The sequence below is a fragment of the Miscanthus floridulus genome, chromosome 2 (genome assembly GCF_019320115.1).
Source record: "Miscanthus floridulus cultivar M001 chromosome 2, ASM1932011v1, whole genome shotgun sequence".
Taxonomy (NCBI): Eukaryota; Viridiplantae; Streptophyta; class Magnoliopsida; order Poales; family Poaceae; genus Miscanthus; species Miscanthus floridulus.
Genome location: NC_089581.1, coordinates 60,103,842 through 60,125,888, shown reverse-complemented (window position 1 = coordinate 60,125,888; position 22,047 = coordinate 60,103,842). Strand labels below are relative to the sequence as shown.

Below are 22,047 nucleotides of genomic sequence, written 5' to 3'. Positions count from 1 at the left end.
TCCAATAATGTGGAAAGGCTAAGGTTAGCTACCTTTGCTAATAACGTGCGGCAACATTAGTTACAACAAAAAAAAAATATATGTCCAGGTCATCTCCAAGGAGACCTTAAACAGGGTTTCTATTCTACTTTTTGGAGCCAGACAAAAAAAAAAAAAAATAGTTCAATAGGGTTTCAACTTGAGTACCTACTTTATGAAGGCCCCAAATCTTTACCGTAAGCTCCATCTCCGAGGGGTGTGTAAGACCTCCCTACTCTACAGTTTTTTTCCTGTGAAGTTTTCTTTTTTTTTTCTCCATGCCAATTTCCTCCCACGCTGTGTTTTTTTCATGCCACCGCGCCACTCCCTCTCATTGCATCACCGCCTCCGATCCTTAGTCTAAAACCTTTGGTACCCAACCTAGCACACAACCTATATAGTAGTTGAGGGAAATTCTACAAGTACAGAAGGAAGCCTTCGAGCCACAATATCTTGGTCTCCCAAATCCAGAAGGGTGAATTAAAAGTGAGGCTTTCCATTGAGAAACGACTCGAGAACTAGAGTGAGAAATACTCCTCAGCTGCTGCAAAAGAAGTCCTCATCAAATCCATTGCACAGGCCCTTCCGGTCTACTGTATGGGAGTTTTTAAACTGACTGCAGGTTTATGTGAAGAGAAAATAAGATGGTACTGGTGGGACGCTGAAAGAGGGGTAAGAAAGACTTACTGGTGTGCAAGCTTTGCTAGCAAGACAAGCGTGGAGATTGATATAATTCCCAGATAGCCCGTGTTCACGCATACTGAAGGCGAAATATTATCCTGATGGCCATATCTGACACTGTGTTCACAGGTAATGCTTCACCTACATGGAGATCCATTGAATACGGTTTGGACTTGCTGAAGAAAGGAATTATATGACGCGTGGAGAATGGGTCCAGTATCCGGATTTGGCGTGATCAATGGATCCTAAGAGAGACTTCCCTTGCTGTTTTGGGGAAGAAGCGTCATAACCGACTCCGTTGGGTTTCAGAACTTATTGATCAACATACTGATACTTGGAACATGCAGACTGTAAACGAATTATTCCATTATCCTGATGTTGAGGAAATTCTGAAATTGAAGCTTCCTCTGAGAGGGCAAATGGATCTTGTGGCTTGGCACTATGAAAAAAGTGGTATTTTTCAGTCAAAAGTGCTTACAGGTTGGGCTATCGTCTGCAACACGAGGAGAACCAAGCGTCCAACACATCACCAGTTGGAAGTCGGTCTCTATGGAATAATATTTGGGAAGCAAATGTCACTCCCAAAGTAAAGGTCTTTGCTTGGAAGACCGCGAATGCCTGCCTCCCAACAACACGAAACAAATGGAGAAGAAATTTAGAAGCAATGCCAACCTGTCCTATCTGTGGAAGAGAAGAGGAAACATAATTCCATGCTCTCATCTGCTGTCCAAAAGCTATGGCACTGAGAGAGGCTATGAGAAGGGAATGGGTTCTACCACCTGAAGAAACAATACAGTTAACTGATCAGGATTGGCTTCTTTTAATCCTTGAGCAGTGTGGGTTACATATTGTTGATATTTCTTAGCGTCGCTACTAAAAATAAAGTATTGATAATGATAAGTCACTAAGAGTACTCCTTTCTATGGCATTAGCATGGTCAGGTAGAATATTAGAGGAATAATTCCTAAGTCATTCTTAACTACAAGTCAAAGCATACACTGATTAGTGCAATTATACCTAGTAATCATTGTTAAGATCATCTTCATATCTACACATAAGGATATTACTAAGGAAGATTAAGAATATAGCTTGCTCTTCCTTTGTAACTGAACCCTACGTGCGTCTATATTCGGGGAGTGGACTACAAAAGACTCAATGTGAGTGTCACATCCGCGATCTACCACATGACCCAGAATATAGGATGTATCCGTAGATAAACAACGTATAAGCACCACGCTTACACAATGTCGACCACCCACCCATGGATCCTTAGAGTGAGCGCTATACGAACTTATGCATGAATATGATGATAATCCAACTATACTAAGCATATAATCAAAGTAGACGATGAACATTATAACAGAGAACATGAATAAGATGAATACTGATATTATCATAATAATTGTAACTAGCATATAAAAATAATGGAGGTATAAGAGAGAGAGGGGTACAAAGATTATACCAAACCACGCTCTTGACAAGATTGGGAATCCAAGCAAAGCCTGCTTGCCTCCCTCTAGACCTAACCTAACTAGCAATGCCCTAGAATATGGTGGAGCTCTGAGGATGATTAGGGTATCTGTCTTCTCAAATGACTTATGCAATATGCCAGGGGGGCAGGGGCTGGTATATATAGCCCAGAGCGTCCAACGTGAGCCCTTGGATCAAACCGACTTAAAGGACGACATAGATGCAACCTAGGAGGTGGTGGAGAACCAGCATAACAACAAGGGGCTGACAGGTGGGCCCCAGGGGCTGAACGGCTTACAGGTAGGGCCGACCGGCCCCACCTGGCGGCGTCTCATCCTCCACTTCAGTGTGGAGTCCTTTCGAATCTTTTGGAACCTTTTGCTGTCCGTTTCGCTGCGAATAAACCCTGTAAAAAATACAAATTCATCAAAACTCATGGAATTTGTTAATTAAAACCCCTAGATCTTCATTGGTGATTATATTTATGCCCTTATACATGTTATATTGGCGGTTTATAATGGTTAATAACTACCATCAACAAACTCCCCCAAGCTTAACCTTTGCTAGTCCCTTAGCAAAGCTAAACTCAGTAAATGGATCAGGAGTTGCTACGATGCTTTCACTTCTTAAAAGTATACATGCGTTCAAACAAGAATTCTCCTCTAGATTAGAATAAATTGATCTGACTTTCAAACTTACCCATATTACCTTCAACTATGGGGCTTCTCAGCCTTCACTTGGGTCTTGAGCAATTGAAAGACAGAACGATCAAGTCAAGCACTATGTCTCAAGTTCTTTGCTCAACCATTATTCCGGAGTTTTTATAGGTTTTCAAAATAAAACTCAGAGCTTTCTTTGTATGACACTCTCAAGTCTCTCAATATATGTGATATTTGTGGATCCTCACCAAGGCAATAGTGGTGTTATGCCTTTCTTTTCCTATAACTAATGCATATGTGGAGCTCATAGGTAGGGAGAAAGCATAAAAGAGCATACTTGCAATACATATATTATAAAGTCAAACATCAGATCTAGAGAGAGTTAAGTCATATAATCAAATCAAGATGTGCATGTGTGTGGATGAATATGGTAGATATATTTGGTGGCTAACCTAATTCTACTATGCTCCTTGAAAACATATCTCTCTTTTGAAACTTGGAAACAACTTTACAAGAAAACATGGGCTATCTTATTTATCTTTCTCTTTTTTTTGGGCGGGCATCTAAGTACCCATTGTTTTAAATATATCAGACACCTGTCCATTTTTCTCATCTTTCATTTTTTATGAATAACTTTTGCATAGCCACATGCTTCTTTTCTGCAACAAAACTTTTGAGAGATATCAACAAGAACTTAGAGCATTTAATTGGTGGGTATCCTATCAAGAATATTTTTAGTGTTTTCTCCTAGTGTATGAGTAAAACATTTTTGTGTGGATCTAGATGGAATGGCATATTTTTGTACCTACCCCCAGTGTAGGAGTAGTGCATATGTGAGTGGAGTGTACGTGATCTTGATTTTAAGAGCATGCCAAACCTCTCATAAGGGACAACAAAGCTTGACTAAACTCAATGCAAAACAAGCATCATATATATCAAAGTTTTCCTAATCTAAATATCATATAGGCTCTAGTACGAATTTAAGCTTTGTCATATAGGAGCTCATCATGTAGGATTTTCATTTTTTCAAAAGATAAATCTTCAGAACTTTAGTATCACTTGGAACAAGATAAACTGTAGCCCAGACCTTTGTTGACGGTCGTTAACACCAATTATAAACCGTCAGCATAACCTGTATATATACTTAATTCCATCACCAAACATAGTTATAGGGTTTGATTCTAACAAGTTCCACGAGTTTTGGTGCTCTCACTTGTCTCATAGGATATTTAATTTTTCACATAACAAAATTATCTCAAATGGTGAATTGGAGTACACCATTGCGAAGAGCTCATCGAGCTGATCGAAATCGATATATTATTTGCTATATTTGGAGCTCAGAATGAAAAGATATAGATTTCACAAAAAAAAAGAAAAACTCCACATCATAAGCTGTGGGATTAATTGGGCCTAATTTAGAATTCGGCCCATAAAGGCCATGTGCATTTTAATGAGATATGGTGGAAAATTTAGTATCAATAAGGCTAACTAAGAGGGGGAGGATGCTAGGCGCCCCCATATATAGCAGCTCCTACCCCCTCCCTAGAGCCATCCTAAAACCCTAATTCATATCCTCATTCCAAGATCAGGGAATCAAGAGAAGATTAGTCATCCTTTATAGAATCTAGTCTTGTAAATAAAAATATTGAGTTAGAGAGTGGGGGAAGAGTTTGGAGGAAGTGTCGGCCTATCAGTGCTACCTCTACGGCTTGTACCTTGGCGGATCTAGGCTTCTCTAAGTCTACATCTGAGATATCTCAGGTAATTGATTTCCATTTAAAGTAAGTTTTGTGCTCTTTTGTTCACAGGTTCATAGTACTTTTAAGTGTTCTAGTCCTTGTTAGATTAGAGTATTAATTGTTAGCATAAGCGTGGTGCTTAGGCTATTGGCTATCTGTGTGTGCTCCCTATTTCTTAGTTGTGTGGTAGCAGCGGGAGGTGATAGCCCCATCTATCCTTTATAGTCCACACCGAATTAAGTAGGTTCTTAAATTAGTAGGACCATAGTCGCATCAATAGAGTTATCTATTAGCGGTGCTTTACTGTCTAAGCGGCGTCCCAAAGTGAACACTAGAATCATAAGCCTTGCTTTGTATAGGGTCATAACCATAAGAATCCTCTCTACTCATAGCTTAAACCTTGATTGCTATCCCTAGATAAACTAATTGTTAGACAACACACACGTTTCTCCATGGATACGATACTCGATAATACTACGAGTGAAAACTACTTCGATACCTGTACGCTTATGGATTTTATCTCTGTGTGCCTCCACAGGTGTCAATAACCTTCTCATATCATATCCGTCAATTACCTAGACTTAGATCAAGCATATGCTACCCACGAGTTTCAAGTTTAGAGTAAATTCTTATATCAAAATAGTCATATTCAAAACTCAGGAGAATTCAAGACTGAAAACTAGATACTTGAAAGGAATTACGACAGAACAACTATTTATCATTTCCATTGCAAGAGATTATCCTCAGAGTCCATTTATTTAGCTTCTTAAAAACAGAAAACTAGACACACACTTTTTATTTTGTTTTTATTTTTAAGATCACACCTTACTATTATAGAGCTAAGATAAATTTTTATTTTGTTTTTGTTTATTATGCATCTTTTTATTTCATTATTATTTTTAGCAACTATATAGCAAACTTAAAAATAGCAAATGAAAAGAAATACTTAACTAGATATATGGGGGATGCTCCTCCCCCAAGCTAGATATTGTCGTGGTCTTTCTTAGAGTGAGTCTACCAGCAGAAGTCTTTCTCATCCATCCAGAAGTTGTGTTCCTCGTGTAGCAAATGTAGTGACAGTTCGAGAAAATGCACTTCGGATGAATGACTTCACTCTTGATCATCCTGCAAAATACTCCAACAAGAACACAAAAACTCGTGGCATAGATTAGGATAAGGGGTTAGCAGTCAGCCATTTAGAGATTTGTTGTCCTTAGGGGTTTAGATAGTTTCCTAGTCTTTGGAGGTTTAGACATATTTCCTAATTGACAAAGTTCTAGCAGGATGTCTATTTAATATTTTTGAATTTTCTTATTTATATAATACAGAAAGAAAATATGCATGCATGTTATATATATTATTATTTTTAATGCCACCATAGTGAATCTTCCCATGGGTGTTTACACACTATAAAATTACTCACGTGGGGCTTAGAATTTATGTTGCAATACTGTAATGCAGTCATGAAACTTTTTATCTTCCTATTCTAAATGCAATGCTAATGCAAAAAAATAAATATGCTAAAGTGAAAAGTAATTCATGCAATGCTAGAAAGTAAATATGGATAACTACTGATGTTACCTCTCGGAGAGGGTTCAGAATTTTAAGTCCTCCGGACATGACTCTTTTCCTATCTTGTTTATTCCTTGGGTGCATTAGTCGGTCCCTGGGATGAAGACCCTAATGATTGCACCTCTTGTGACTCTGGTGGTGATGTTACCTTTTCATTCCATACCTGCTTGGTCTGTGGATTCGTCTTTGGCAGAGTAGGTTCATTGTTCATAGGTTCTTCAGTTTTTTATCTTCCTCCCATTCATTCTTGGGGGATTGATTCTTTTGGTTTTGGGATGATCGACGTCTCCTCCTAGAGCGGGACTTCTTGGGCTATTCATAAGTAGTATAACTATTGAAATAATAGCTTACCTTTTCTCCAGAGAATTGGAAGTGGACTTGTCCAGATCCGACGTAAATGATCGCATTGGTAGTGTTGAGCAACGGTCTTCCAAGGATGATGGGTGTATCATCTTCTTCTTCCATGTCTAGAACCATGAAGTCGGCAAGGGCATAGTGATTATGTATCCTTACCCTGACATCTTTTACTATTCCTTCCAGAAATCAAATTAATTGGTTTGCCATCTGCAATTGCATATATGTAGGGAATAAAGGTTCATCACCAAATAAGTATTCATACGTTACCTTAGACATCATATTGACACCCGACCCAATGTCATAGAAGATCTTGTGGAAGATTCTTTGTCCAATGGTACACTCGATTAAGGGTATGCCTGGATCATCCTTCTTAGCAAGGAATGGTGAAGCAAAAAGGTGGTCGTACTCTGATCGGAGTGTGTTGATAATGTTGACTGATTCTTCTTGAGGCTGCCTGGCCTTATTCTTTCTCCTTCTCCTATTGTTCTTCTTCTTGGTCACTATTGTCTCTTCAAGCAGGTATGTCGTTTGTGGATGTCTAGGAGATTACGGGATGCGATTCTTGAAAGAAAACTTCTCCTTTCTATCCTTGATTGTAAAACAGATCTTGGCACTGCCCACATAGATAATGGATTTAGCGGTGCTTAGGAAAGGTAGGCCCAAAATAATGGGTGCCCTTACATTTCCACCTGTTTTCAAAACCACAAAGTCTACGGGAACATATGATTGTCCCACTCGAATAATAGTGTCTTCAAGAACTCTCTTGGGGTAACAGAGTGACTAATCTACAAGCTACAAACATATATTTGTGGACAACAAAGTATCTTCATTAATTTGATCATAAATTACCTTAGGCTTGATATTGACACTTGCTCCAAAGTCACAAATAGCTTCTTAAAAAATGTAAGGTCCAATGGCGATGGGGATGATAGGTCTCCCTAGATCGCTCTTCTTTTTTGGCAAGGTATAGTCTATCCACCTTCCCATCGATGGTTGTATACAGTAATATGCTGCATTGTGAATATCGACAAAATTTGCAGTTTCTTGATCTTCCGGTTGCCCTAGAATCTTACCTTTGTTGGACGTTGGAACAGCAATAGCCAACTGAGCTATTTGTGATTCTATCATTTTATTAAAGCTATGCTGGTTTTTAATGGCAGAAGCAAAGCTATCCATTCTATTATTTATGTTCTCTAGAATTTTATCATTGGTAGCTACCTTTCTAGATAATCCCTCCATGAGTTTGGATTGGCTAGCAATTAACACTCTCAAGGGTGGTTGATGGAAATTATAAAATTATTACCTTGATAGTTATCTTGATAATTACCTTGGTAGTTCGGTCTCTGTTGCTAGTTCCATCCTTAATTCTGCTGAGAACGAAAGTAGTTGTTGTTGTTGACAAAGTTCACATCCTTATGGGTCTCAGGGCAGTTGCTCCCTGAATGCCTAGTGTTATTACATACTTCACATGTCATGCGAGAATCATGAATATGTATGACTTCTTGCTTCTCATTGGCTCGATCTTCAAGCTTCTTCATCAGTAGGTCCATCTTGGCAGATAGCATGTCTACCTCCTTGAGTTGATATATACCTCCACCTCTCTTGCGGGTCTAAACACGTTCTTCATTCCAATCTTGATTGGAGACCATCTTCACCATAAGAGCTATTGCAACTGGTATGGTGAGTGATAGGAATGCACCTCCGGTAGCAGCATCCATAGTCTCACATGTACTATTGGTCAAGCCATGGTAGAAAGTTTACATGAGTAGCCAATTCTCTATCCCATGATGAGGACATTCCACAATATAATCTTGAAAGCGTTCCCATGCCTTAGGGATAGATTCATCATGTTGTTGCTGAAAGCTTGAAATTCTCCTACGCAGAGCATTGGTCATGCCTGTGGGAAAAAAACTTTACTAGAAAGGCAGTGAAGCAGTTATCCCATGTAGTATTTCTGTCTTTGTTGGTGTAGAACCATTGCTTTACCTTCCCCAAGAGTGAGAATGGAAAGAGGCAAAGTAATATAGCATCCTAGGTTACTCCTTTGATGGTGAAAGTGCTACAAATCTCCAGAAAGTGTTGGAGATGTGCACTCGTGTCTTCATGTAACTTTCCACAAAACTGGTTTGCTTGCACCATATTGATGAGAGCTGGCTTGAGCTCAAATCCATTGTCTCCAACATTGACTGTTGGTCCAGTATGGATGTTGGTTGCAGTTGGAGCAGAGAAATCACAGAGAGTCCTGTTAGCCATGGCTTCAAATTCTGGTGTTAAGCTTCGCCTTATATGGTTGTCTTCCGAATTTAAAGCTAGAACTTTCTTGAGTTTAGCTCTAGTCCTTCTGATTAATGGTTCTAGATCATCAACGTAGTTTGTTGGAAGGTCAAAACCGGTCATACATTACCCTACATAAGATACACAAGTAGACAAAAACAAGGGTAAGCCTGTTTGAGCAGAGGTCAATGGTTATCTTCAATCATATCAATAAGTATAAGTTTATCAATACTTCCTTTGCTTAGCTACCATCCCCAGCAACGGCGCCAAAAATGCTTGTTGACATTTCTTAGCGTCGCTACTAAGAACAAAGTTTTAAATCTAGTCCCTAGCAACAACGCCAGAAATGCTTGTGGTATTTATTAACGTGTCACTTGTTTTTAAATAGCCACCTATTATAAACCTATATCTCCTAACTTTACTAGGTTGTCATCCCTAGTTATGATATCAGAGATACTTGTTGGTACTACATAGCATTACTACTAGAATAATACTAAGCAGTTCTTTATTAATTATGTGACTAGGAAGAATAAATAAATATATGAATGAAAAAGATCCGCAAGTGCATAGATAATATACCATTGTAGCATTTTACTCGAGAGTATTCTAGGTATCGTTATTTATATTTTTACTAGAGGGGAAGATCTAGCATGGACATGTATTGATAACTTATATTTTTGAAGAAGAAGTAAACCATAACCAATATTCTACTCACAATAGGGGTAAGTCATAGGATAAGTTATATGATAATGATAAGTCACTCAGAGTACTCCTTTCTATGGCATTAGCACGACCAGGTAGAATATTAGAGGAATAATTCCTAAGTCATTCTTAATTACAAGTCAAAGCATACATTGATTAGTGCAATTATACCTAGTAATCATTACTAAGATCATCTTCATATCTACACATAAGGGATATTACTAAGGAAGATTAAGAACATAGCTTGCTCTTTCTTCGTAACCGAACCCTACGTGTGCGGTGCGTCTATATTCGGGGAGTGGACTACAAAGGACTTAACGGGAGTGTCACATCCGCGATCTACCACATGACTCAGAATATAGGGTGTATCCACAGGTAAACAATGTATAAGCATCACACTTACACAATGTCGACCACCCATCCATGGATCCTTGGAGTGAGCGCTATACGAACTTATGCATGAACCCAATGATAATCTAACTATACTAAGCATATAATCAAAGTAGATGATGAACATTATAATGGAGAACATAAATAAGATGAATACTGATATTGTCATAACAATTGTAACTAGCATATAAAAGTAATGGAGGTACAAGAGAAAGAGGGGTACAAAGATTATGCGAAATCATGCTCTTGACAAGATCGGTAATCCAAGCGAAGCCTGCTCGCCTCCCTCTAGACCTAACCTAACCAGCTATGCCCTAGAATATGGTGGAGCTCTGAGAATAATTAGAGTTTCTATCTTCTCAAATGACTTATGCAATATGCCAGGGGGGTAGTAGGGGCTGGTATATATAGCTCGGAGCGTCCAACGTGAGCCATTGGATCAAACCGACTTAAAGGATGTCATAGATGCAACCTAGGAGGCAGTGGAGAACTGACCTAACAACGAGGAGCTGATAGGTGGGCCCCAGGGGCTGGGTGGCTTACAGGTGGGGCCTGGTGGTGTCTCGCCCTCTGCTTTGTTGTGGAGTCCTCTCGAGTCTTCTAGAACCTTCTGGTGTTTGTTTCGCTGTGGATAAGCGCAATTAAATCTGACATGTAGGTCCACCTTGATGGTTTTCTAGATAAACTCTACAGAAAATACAGATTCACCAAAACTCGTGGAATTTGTTAATTTAAACCCCTAGACCTTCATTGGTCATTATATTTATGCCCTTATACATGTTACATTAGCGGTTTATAATGGTTATTAACTATCGTCAACATAGATACATGATAATTTCCTTCTATTGCTATGGTGATGTTGGTATGCTAGAAATCAGATTAAACATGAAGGAGCTTTCATGCCGATTGAGGGTTCTATGTGTTTCCTGGTTAGCTATCAGCAAAGTTTTGTGGAAAGCCAACAACATGCAACAAGTGACAGAAAAGGAAAGGCAAGAGTGAATACCATCTCACAGAACCTAAAGTCTAGTGCATAGGCAGTTTGATTGCAATCTCAGTGGCAACCACCATAATCTAGGCATGTGAAAGTAAATGTTGATGCAGGCCTAAAGAATGGCCTAGCTGGTTTGGGAATCATTGCGAGAGATGCACATGGTTCAACTTTATTTGCTTCAAGCCAAATTCGCTTTCATTGCTCTGATCTGGAAGTTGCTGAACTTATGGCGCTGATTGAGGGGTTGAGATTGGCAATCCAGTGGATTGATCTACCTGTTGTATTAGAGACTGATTGTCTATCAATTTGCAAAGCTCTAAACTCTAATGAAGATAATTGTTCCAAACTTGCATTACAACTGAAAGAAGCTAAGTTGCTCGGTGATGAGCTTAGAGGGGTTGAGTTTATCCATTGTAATAGAATGTGTAATAGGGTTGCCCATGAATTAGGCCAACATGCTTGTAAATAGCTCTGTTCCAAGGTGTGGATCATGAGAGCTCTAGAATTTGTTGGCCACTTAGTGCTGGATGATTGTAACCCTGTTCATATTTAATATAAAGCTCAACCTTTCCCCGCAAAAAAGGCATTCATGAGAGCACACAACTACATCATTAGGAGGACATTCAATTGTGCATGTCATAGGAGAGCATTATTACCACAGGTCCTATCACTACCAATGAGCAGCCATGAAAGGATCATTGGAAAGGATTGTTGATCGCTTTCATGTTCATAAGAACTTCAAGACGATCTTGTGGAGTATTTGTGGGCACTTCATAACACTAGCTAGTATGATTTGTTGTAGCTTTATCATAATTTATTGCTATGTGGTGTGAGAGACAATTTCTTTATTTGCCTATATGATTTTTATGTTTGAAACATTGGATTTGAATTTAAACTATCTTATCTAAAATCATGAATATGAATGCAATTCATTTGCATGGTTTATAAATATTTAAGTTTGGATTATAATGGTGGATACGAAGGACATACATGGAGATTATATTAAATTTGAATATGAAAAAGATAAAATATGAGCTTAGATGTAGGGACCCTTGCTAGAGTAAGGTGCTAAAAACATTGTCCAAAAATTAGAGACATCCCCTACTCAAAAAGTAGGGACTCTATTTTAGGGGAGGGGCACTGTTGAAGATGCTCTAAGCCACTAAAGTTAGTCTTGCTATATTCTTGCAAAAAGAAATTTGACCACCTATGTAAGTGGTTTTTGTCATCGACAATAATTATGGGGTTATGTATGCCTAATGACAACAATATGATTGTGTGGTGAATCGAGAGCTCGTGGTAACACAAGAATGTAGTTATATAGGTTTCTAACATTAATGGTGAGGTAATACCATAATACCCTGGTCCTTGGTTGATAGATTGTATTGCTATATATGGATGTATCATGTATGTTGTCTAGAAGGCATAGAGTGTCTAGATATCCGTGGATGTTGACTAGCCGTTCCTGGTATGGGGCATCAATGAATGTGGAGGGATCCATCGACTCTAGTTAGTGTTGATCTAGGGACAACTCTTATATAGTTTGTAGGGGATCTATTGACTCATATGGAATAGGTCTGCATATGCATAGTACATTTCTTACACCTTCGTCCTCACTTCGTATGAAAAGATTACCATAGTTGCTAGCTTTAGAGCAACAAGAATTATAAGCTACCCCTTACTTTTCTAAACTTCCAAAGTGATACTAACATCAACTACAACCACACATGGGCTAGCTTTACTATTACTATAGGCTTCTAACAGGATAGGGTATTACACTCTTCCACCCTTGCCATGAGGTTAGCAAGGGAGAACAAGATAGTGGCGCCTTAGGGAGCTACTTTGGGGAGCAGAAAGCAAGAGTGGAGCATCTCCGAGCGGTCTAGGCTCGCTGGCATCGAGTTCTCGATCCTTTGTGTGGGTCTAAATTCTTTATGGAAGCAAACTCTCAAACGTTGTTCTCTTAGGTTTGTTTGGATCTGTTAACACTAAAAATTAGCTAGCTAATAGCTAATAGTTGCTAATTTTTAGCTAGCTAATTTTTAGTAGGAGGGCCTTTGAATCCACCTGCTAATAGGTGGTTAGATATTGAGTTCAAGGTGCAAATGAAATATTAGCACCTATTAGCAACTCCAAACTAGCTAATGAAACTAATAATAGTTACCGGTCCCTATCTAATAATTAGCAGATTTATTAGCACGTTTGTTTGGATCCATTAATACTAATTTTAATTGCTAATTGTCGGTGTTTTTGGACCACTGACGAGTAAATTTGTATTTGCACGTCTGGCTTGGATGGTGTGCTTAGAGGACATAAGGTTTATACTGGTTTGGGCAAAAAGTCCCTACGTCCAGTTCGTCGCTGCTGCTTGTGTTACTAGCACTGAAAGTTTGTAGTAGGGGTTATAAATGGGTGAGAGAGGGAAAGAATCCCAAGTCTCTGGTGGAAGGAGTGAGTGGGTGCTGAGAGCTCGATCGCTGCTCAGCTGTGCGTTCATGTCGTGCTCTTGTGCGGATCTAGATCGGATCTCGATGGGTCGATCAATAGGTCCCCTTCATGGGGCGCCCTGCTATCCCTTTTATAGGCCAAGGAAAAGCACGGGTTATAGCAGAGGAAAAGGAGAAGAATGAGAGAGAGAAGAAGGCTACTAGGACCACTGAGTCCTCCTTAACGCAGGTCCAGCTGATCTTGTAGACGTCAACAGGGACGGCTCCATGTCGCAGCCCTATTCATCACTAATGCCATGTGCAGGTGTCATCTGCTGATCATGGCATCCCATTCTATCCCAACAGGCATCGTGGTGAACTGACGCGTCTGTTAGCGTTCGTACGAGGGTTAGGTAGAACAGCACCGGCACGCCCGACGCTGTTCTTGATGTGAATCCTTAGGTATGGCTCATCATGGCCATGGGTTACATCGGGGCATGTCGATCTCTTCCTTGGTGTCAGAGTTTTGACCCAGGCCCATATGCCTGAACCTACAGTGGTTAGCGGTGGTATGGGACCCCGTTGATCGAGATGGAGCCCGTACCCGAGGGGTTGAGCGAGGCAGAGCGCAAACCCAATGGTCGAGTGAGGCAGAGCTTGCGGCTTGAGGTCGGGCGAGATGGAGCCCATAGCCTTGGGGTCGGGCGAGGCAGAGCCTGCAACCTTGGGTTCAGGCGAGACGGAGCCCATGATCTTGGGGTTGGGCGAGGCAGAGCCCATGGATTTGGGGTCGGGCAAGGCGGAGCCTGCAGCCTAAGGTCAGGAGAGATGGAGCTCGCGACCTTGGGGCCGGGCGAGGCGGAGCCCACTGCGTTGGGGTTGGGCGAGGTAGAGCCCTCCCCAAAGGTCGGGCGAGGCGAAGCCTGCACACCTCGGGGTTGGTTGGAGCTATAGTCATGCTCTTGACTGCTCGGATGAATCAATGTTCATGGCCATTAGCTCCTCCTCTTCAGGTACCCTAGTATTGGTCCTTGACAGTAGCCCCCAAGCCTATGGAGGAGTAGAATACTCCTTTGGAGGCTTTTCTGAAGGAGAGGACTCTGAGGGCCTTGGCCTTCTTTTGTCGCCCACGGTGTGTCCTAGGGACAATGATCCCATTTCATCGTAATCAGACCCCTCAGGGGTATAGCCATGAGATTTGGTGGGTCAAAAAAGGTCTTTCCTGATTCTGACCCCTACAAGGGTCTATCATTCTATGACTGCGCGTTCAGTCTCCTTGCGAGTCCAACTTTTCTTGAGCCCTCGCTAATAGTAGGGGTCTGGTTGAGGATCGACTTGTCCTTGCGATCATCTTCCCTCAAGTGTTTTTTCTTATAAAAACGGAGGGGCTAAGCCATGCCATGATTTTTCTCTATGGACGAATCATGGTGCTTAGTGAGTTATTAACGGGCTAGTCTGAGTGGGGCCTCGACATCCTGTTTGTGGGGGTCTGGCTTGGGTTAGCTTGGTGACTAACTCTAGATTCTTAGCGGTCAGTCCATCTAGTTCTTGGGTCCATTCGACCAGTACCGAGGGCTCTCTGCCTTTCTTCGAGGAAAAACCATGGATCATATCTGGCCGAGACTCGAACATGGGCCAGGATGCCCATGATGCTTGTGTGCTCGGGTACTGGCCACTAGCGGGCCCATCCCTTTCCACCCCTCACTCTAAAGGTGCACGAAGCAGTTGTGGAACCCGTCGGTGGGCCAACCTTTGAACTCCTAGTCCTAGATGGGCCATAGGAGTGTCTTTAGCTCTGTATCCCTCTTACCTATGACCCTTGTCGGGGAGGTGAAACGTCCAGCGCATTTTTTGAGGGGCCGACCATAGGTTGCGTGCGCACGCCCCACAACAAGACGTGGTGACAGGTCATGGCAGGCGTGGAGATCTTGGTGGATAGTTGGTTTCCTCGCACCCATTGCCCCTATAAAACCAAAGGGTTAGCCCTTCATGTTTCATATGCACGCCTGCATCCTTACCTCCGCAGCCACGCTGTTGCCGCTAATGCTTAGGTTTCCTGCCTCCGTATCTCCACCGCCGTTGAGCTCGCATCCATCCACCCCCACCTCCAATGGATCCATGGTGCCATTCTGACATCACCTTCCACCGCATGGAGGGCCTCATCCATCATGGTCTTCTCCACATGTAGACCTCGGTCGAGGAGTGGTTGCTACCTAGCGACGAGGATTCGCCGTCGTCGCCCAATGGCTACATGGTGTCGTTCACCCACTTCCATGAGCGTGGGCTCATGACCCCCACCCACAAATTCCTCTAGGGGCTGCTGCACTTCTACAAGATTGAGCTGTAGCATCTCAATCCCAATGGGATCTAGCACATGGCGGCGTTCGTGGCACTGTGCGAAGGATTCCTAGGGATCAGCCCCCACTTTGACTTGTGGAGGTATTTCTTCACCGTCAACCTCTAGAAGAAGAGGGGGAAGGGCGGTATCCAGGAGCTGCATATACCAATGGGGTGGGCCAGCATCCAACTTTGGAACAATCGGGTCAGTGAGTACCCATCCATGCGTCTCTCGATGTCCAACAAGGGGTGGCACTCATAGTGGTTCTACCTCAAGAATGATGCCACCGCCCCTCTACCAGAGCTCATCGGGCGCCTGGTCGAAGAGGCCCTAGAGAAGTGGAGGAAGTGGGGCATCCTAGAGAAGGATAAGAAGAAGATCCAAGACCATATTGCTGTCATCCATATCCTAAAGGAGAACGACCTGAAAGGGTCAGGCATCATCAGGGCTTACCACGTGAGGAAGGTGGCGCCGTTGATGACGTGCGTGCTCCCGCTATATGCGATGGCGCCCAAGGCGTCGTTCGACAGAATGGCGCTCGCCGAGGGAATGCTCCCCAACTCTAAGATTGTGCAATGCATTAAGGAGGCGATGGAGCCTTTGTGGGACAACACGGGTGCTGCCCTCGTCTTCATAAGTTTCCCTTTCTCTTGCCTTCTCTTCAATTGATTTCCTGACCTCGTGAGACTAACTTTGGGAGGGGCGGGACCAACTGAGGGACCTCGTCCTCATGGATCATCTGGTGCCGCTGCCGAGGGATTGGACCATGAGGGTGGCGAATCACACCATTGGCGAGCTGTTAAGGAAGGCAAAGGAGGACAAGAAGCGAAAGAAGCAGCGGAAGCTATGGGCGTGGGAATGATGGGAGGACACTAACAACGATGATGATGATGACAATGGTGACGATGATGAGGTGATGGAGGAAGAAGAAATGGTAGCCGACGATATCGAGTGGGACAACCTAGAGAACGAGGATGTGTTGACAGGCGTCGGTTTGTCCTTGCAGGCATCGGGACCCTTCCCGTTCCTTGGAGGGGAGGGCACGTCTAGGGAGCCAGTGGAGGCAGGCCATTCCGACAATGCCCTAGGAATCGACGGAGGCAGGATGTACCGTTGACCTGCCCTAGGAGCCAATAGAGGCGGGCAGCTCTACCGTCGTGCCCGAGGTGCTAGCAGAGGCGGGTGGCTCCGCCATCGTGCCCCAAGAGCCAAGGGGAGTGGGGCATTCTGCCAATGTGCCCTAAAAGCTATCAGGGGCGGGCTCGAAATGGCCTCGTTCCGATGAGGCAGAGCAAGGGTTGGGGGGTTCATCCCCCAAATGCATCTATGGCCTGACGACGCTGTGGTGAGTTATCAATTCCTCTGTTTTCCTATTTTAGTTAGATTTCATCATGACTTATGTTTTTTGTCCCTTGTAGCGTCGACAGGCATCGGAATCATTTGGCGCTGGCGCCAAAGAAGAGCATCGCCCTCCAATCGGGGTGGTGGCTATCGGCTGGTGTCATGCCCATTTTAGGCGGGAGTGGCGCCAGTGTCACCGCGTTGCCGGTTGATTGGGCGCCACCCACGGTGGTGCCTGTGCCCTTGGTGGGATGGGCAGACGTAGACGTTTAAGGGGCACCTTCAGAGGTCGAGGAGCAACTGGTGATGGCCATGATACTGCTACCAACGGTGGGGTGGATGGGGATATCAACCGTGCTCCTTGCGCCGACCATGGTGGGTATGATGCAGCCGGTCATGACCCCGACGTCGATGGGCAGTGGCTTGCCCACATGGGGTAAGCCCTTGCTCCAGTGGATGGATCCATAGGATCTGACGTCGATGCTTTTTACCCTTGATGACGCCGTAGAGAGCATGGAGGGGGAAGCCTCAACATAGGGATCACATCCATGCTTGAGGCCCTGGACCACACCACGGGTGCATTACGCGATGTTGTTGTTCCCTCCGGGCAGGTATTGCTTGGTCCTACTTCTTGACCTTTTCTTCCTCTATATACTTTTTGTATCCTAACCATCGTCTCTCTGTAGTTCCTTATAGCTCGTAGCAGGGGGAATCTCGGTTCCTTTGTCAATAGAAGGAAACCTAGGACTACCTCATCAAGGAGGCGTGGCTACATGGGGAGGTGATTGCTTAGCTCATTACCACCTAGCAGAGGGTGGTCGAGCTGACTCCCCTCGCTGAGGAGGCAGCCAATCTTCGATCGTGGGTGGCTGAGGCCCATTAGGATGCTAACGAGGCCAAGAAGGCATTCGAGGCCTTGTCAGCGAGGTCATGGAAGGATGATGAAGAAGCTGCTAGGGTTAGGAAGGAGCGGGATGAGTTGCTCCAGAAGGACGCCGAAACCCGCTAGCGGATCCTTGACCTTCTGGGCGAGGTTGAGAAAGAAAGGGATTTGAAGCTGGGGACCAAGGAGAAGCTCATGACCCTAGAGAAAAGGGCGAGCCTGGATGCTATGGTGGTCACTCGGCTGCTCAAGGAGTGGGAGGAGCTAAGCCAAATAGCGGAGAGGCTCTGCTCAGAACGTGACATGGCTCACGAGGAGTGCTACTAGGCTTTCTAAGAGCATGACCAGGCCTACCAAGAGCGCGACGATGCACAATAGAAGGTCAACTCCCTCTAGGCCAAGCTCAAAAGGGAGACAACCCGAAAGCTAGAGGCCAAGAGCATTTCTATTGGGCTAGCTATGGATCTCACCGAGGTGAGGAGAAATCTTTAGGTGGAGAGTGATGAGCTCGGTATCCTGAGCGCCGCCCTCGGAGTGGTCTGCGATGACCTTGAGGTGGTACGGTCGGAGGGGAATAGCTCACGGCTTGTGCCATCAAGATCATAGCTTAGGTACGCCAGCTCAAGAGGAATGCCCTTCACAGTGGGGTCAATCAGTCCTTCATGATTGCTCATTCTCATTATGGGGACAACATCGATCTGGAGGCGATGAACCATGGCTACATGCCCGGTTATGAAGTCCATGAGCTAGAGGAGATGGAAACAGCGATGGCTCCCCTTTCATAGGACCTGGCGTACAGGATAGAAGGTATAGTTCTCCCCCAGAGGGACTAGTTAGTTAAATAGGTCGGACGATCATTTTTGTAATAAGCGGACAAGTTCCGGCCCTTGTGTTTTGTTTAAACAAGCTTGTTATTTCATTTGAACAAATCTGTTCTTTCTCCCTTTTTATGTGTAAAAAGGGGTTAATGCGTTCCTACCCTTCCTATTGTTAAGACCATAGAGCTTGAGGTGTGGGCGAAAAACTCTGGTCATGCTGGTAAGCAAGAGTACCGTAGCCGTTGGGGCGTAGGTTTCTTGCAGTCCGACCAGTTTTCTCGGCATTCGTTTCCGCAAAACCTTGCCTCTAGTTTTTTAACGTGAGAAAGGGTTAGGCACGATGACTATTTTAGGATGGATATATATATATGCCCTAATCAGCCCCCAAGTGAGACCCTACCCCTTGCCGTTGCTGGGGTCGGGTTAGCGAAACTGGTAGGGGAAAACATTTTTTTGTTTCAAAAACGTTATTCTTAGTTTTCGTACATATCCCTCCCTAGGATCCGAGCCATCATTCTATGACCGCGCATTCGGTCTCCTTGCGAGTCCAACTTTCCTCAAGCCTCCACGCATAATGGGGGTCTGGTCGAGGGTCAGCTCATCTTTGTGATCGCCACCCCATCCGCGGTTTCTGCAACCGGAGGGGTTGAGCTAACGTTACTTGCCTCGATGGCTCGAGTGATGCGCTCGGCGAGCTCGCTAACGGGCATGTCCAAGTGGAATCTAGGTCCATCATTCATAACAAGGTTGGCATATCACTCATGTGGCATTCCACTACTCCTTAACACACTCCCGGCAGATGCCCGAGTCGTTTCGGAGACCGATTCAGGTGGCCCGCTGGCCTCCCTTCGATGGAGATTCTATGGGCTTGGCTCGAGGTAAGGATCAAATGAGAAGGTCGAGATGACCCTATCCGCTTCTAAGCAGGTTGGGCAAAGGTCGTTGGGGCTCATCTGCATTTTCACCCCTAGGTCTGTTCAACACGAGGCAACCTCGAGCCCTTCGTGGGCTGGCCTTCAAACCTTGGTCGGTCGGATTCCCGAGTCGAGGTCAGGCGACTTGAGCCCTCGAGCCTTATTGGGCTTGATAGGGGTCAGCCATGTTTTATGTGTCACCCTATCCACGGTTTTCACAACCGGAGGGGTTGAGCTAATGACAATTGCCTTGATGGCTCGGGTGTTGCGCTCGGCGAGCTCGCTAACGGGCATGTCCGAGTGGAATCTGGGTTCGTCATTCATGATGGGATTGGCATAGCCATCATGTGGTATTCCACTGCTTCTTAACCCACCTCTCGGTAGATGCCCGAGTCATTCTAGAGACCGACTTAGTTGGCCTGTTGGCCTCCCCTCGATAGAGAATCTATGGGCATGGCTCGAGGTTAGGATCGAATGAGAAGGTTGAGATGACCCTGTCCACTTTTGAGCGAGTCAAGCGAAGGCCGCTGGGGCTCATCTTTGTTTTCTCCCCTAGCTCTATTTGACGCGAGGTGGCCTTGAGCCCTTCACGGGCCGACTTTCGAACCTCGGTCGGTCATCGCTCATATCGAATGAGACAACTACCGCTTCATGATGCGACACAAAGTGTTGTGATGTAATAATTGCATATGCAATGCTTGGATGTATGAGAATGGATGAATGAATGCTCATGCACTAGAAAAGTAAAGTGGGGGTTGGTAAAGTTACCTCAATGGCTTGAATGATGGGTTTGGGGAGCTCTTACCGAATATGTTTGAGTGGAATCTGAGTCCATCGTTTGTGACAGAGTCGGCTAAACCCGCAAGGGGCATCCTACTGCTCCTTACCCATCTCTCGACAGCGGCCGAAGCCGTCCGATTGACTTGGGTGACCTAATGGCCTCTCCTCGATAGAGATTACGCTGGTGGGCCCCTCCATACCCTTCCTGGGAAGGCGGAGGCTAAAGCTCGTGGTGCGGTGAAAGGTCCAAATATGGCTAGAGGGGCGGTGAATAGTCTATTTAAAAATCTACAAACTAACTAGAGCAATTTGATTAGTTTGACAAATAGTAAAATGCAAACTTACTCTAGCTCTACAAGGGTTGCAAGCCACCTATCCAACAATTCTAGTTACTATAATCACTAAACACACAATTTGCTAAGTCACTACTCACTAAGAGCTCTCACACTTGCTATACTAAAGAGCTCCACTAGATGAACTTAAACTATAAAGCAAGCTCTCAATTCTAGCTACACTAAAGTGCTTGCTACAACTAGTTTGCGAGAATGTAAATGAGTGAGTAGGGTGATTATACCGCCACATAAAGGAGTGAACCAATCACAAGATGAATACCAATTCAATCATCGAGAGAACACCAAAGGGCAAGAGACAACCAATTTTTCTCCCGAGGTTCACATGCTTGCCAGCACGCTAGTCCCCGTTGTGTCGACCAACACTTGGTGGGTCGACAGCTAAGAGGTGTTGCATGAACCTCGTCCACACAAATGGACACCACAAGAACCTACCCATGAGTGAGGTTACTCAATGACATGACCAATCCACTAGAGTTACCTTTTGATGCTCTATCGGGGAAGGCATAAGACCCCTCACAATCACCGCGATCAGAGCCAGAGACAATCACCAACCTCCGCTCGACGATTCTCACTGCTCCAAGCCATCTAGGTGGTGGCATCCACCAAGAGTAACAAGTGAATCCTATAGCGAAACACGAACACCAAGTGCCTCTAGATACAATCACTCGAGCAATGCACTTGGATTCTCTCCCAATCTCACAAAGATGATGAATCAATGATGGAGATGAGTGGGAGGGCTTTGGCTAAGCTCACAAGATTGCTGTGTCAATGCAAATGGCCAAGAGTGTGAGCTAGAGCCAACAATGAGGCTTAAATAGAGAGCCCCCCATGAATAGAGCCATTGGCACTCTGTTCCCAAAAAAGTTGGGGCAATCGGACGCACCGATTGGATTGACCGGGTGCAGGAGCCCAACGTCCGGTCCTCTGATGATCGCCATGTGTCATCAGCTTCAAATGCTGAGCGCCCGATCTTAACAGCTAGTATGCTTCGCACCACATGCTAAGTTGCGACCGGATGCGCTGCTCAAAGTGACCGGATGCTCTTATGAGTGGCATTTAGCTCATCAAAGGATTGCTCAAGAAATTTGACTTTCTTGCACAATTATTTGCATTCTTTTCTCTTCATCTCAAAGCAAGTGTGCACTTGCTCACACATGTCTATGAGCTCCTCCTTGGTGTACTCCTCCTCATCATCATCATCACTCCTACAAGCATCACTTTCACATTCATCATCATCACTCACATCATATTTTACCTTGGTAGGCTTTGCCATGAGGCATGTCGATGGAGTGTCAAAGATGGAGGGCTTGTTGTTGATGGCAATGCTTGCTAGTGCTT

At 44.2% G+C, this 22,047-nt stretch overlaps 1 protein-coding gene and 1 non-coding gene across 2 annotated transcripts in view; one reads left to right on the top strand and one right to left on the bottom strand.

The window, feature by feature from the left end:
- The window catches only part of LOC136536614 (uncharacterized), a 32,155-nt gene extending 16,753 nt beyond the window's left edge, over positions 1-15,402 (bottom strand). The window contains exon 1 of the mRNA XM_066528849.1: positions 15,301-15,402. Within this exon, the coding sequence (XP_066384946.1) occupies positions 15,301-15,402 (102 nt within the window). The remainder of the gene's footprint in view (positions 1-15,300) is intronic.
- LOC136540953 (small nucleolar RNA R71) lies at positions 8,276-8,384 on the top strand. Its single transcript, XR_010780070.1, has one exon. It is a non-coding gene; the product is annotated as a small nucleolar RNA R71 (small nucleolar RNA).
- Positions 15,403-22,047: the final 6,645 nt, after the last annotated feature.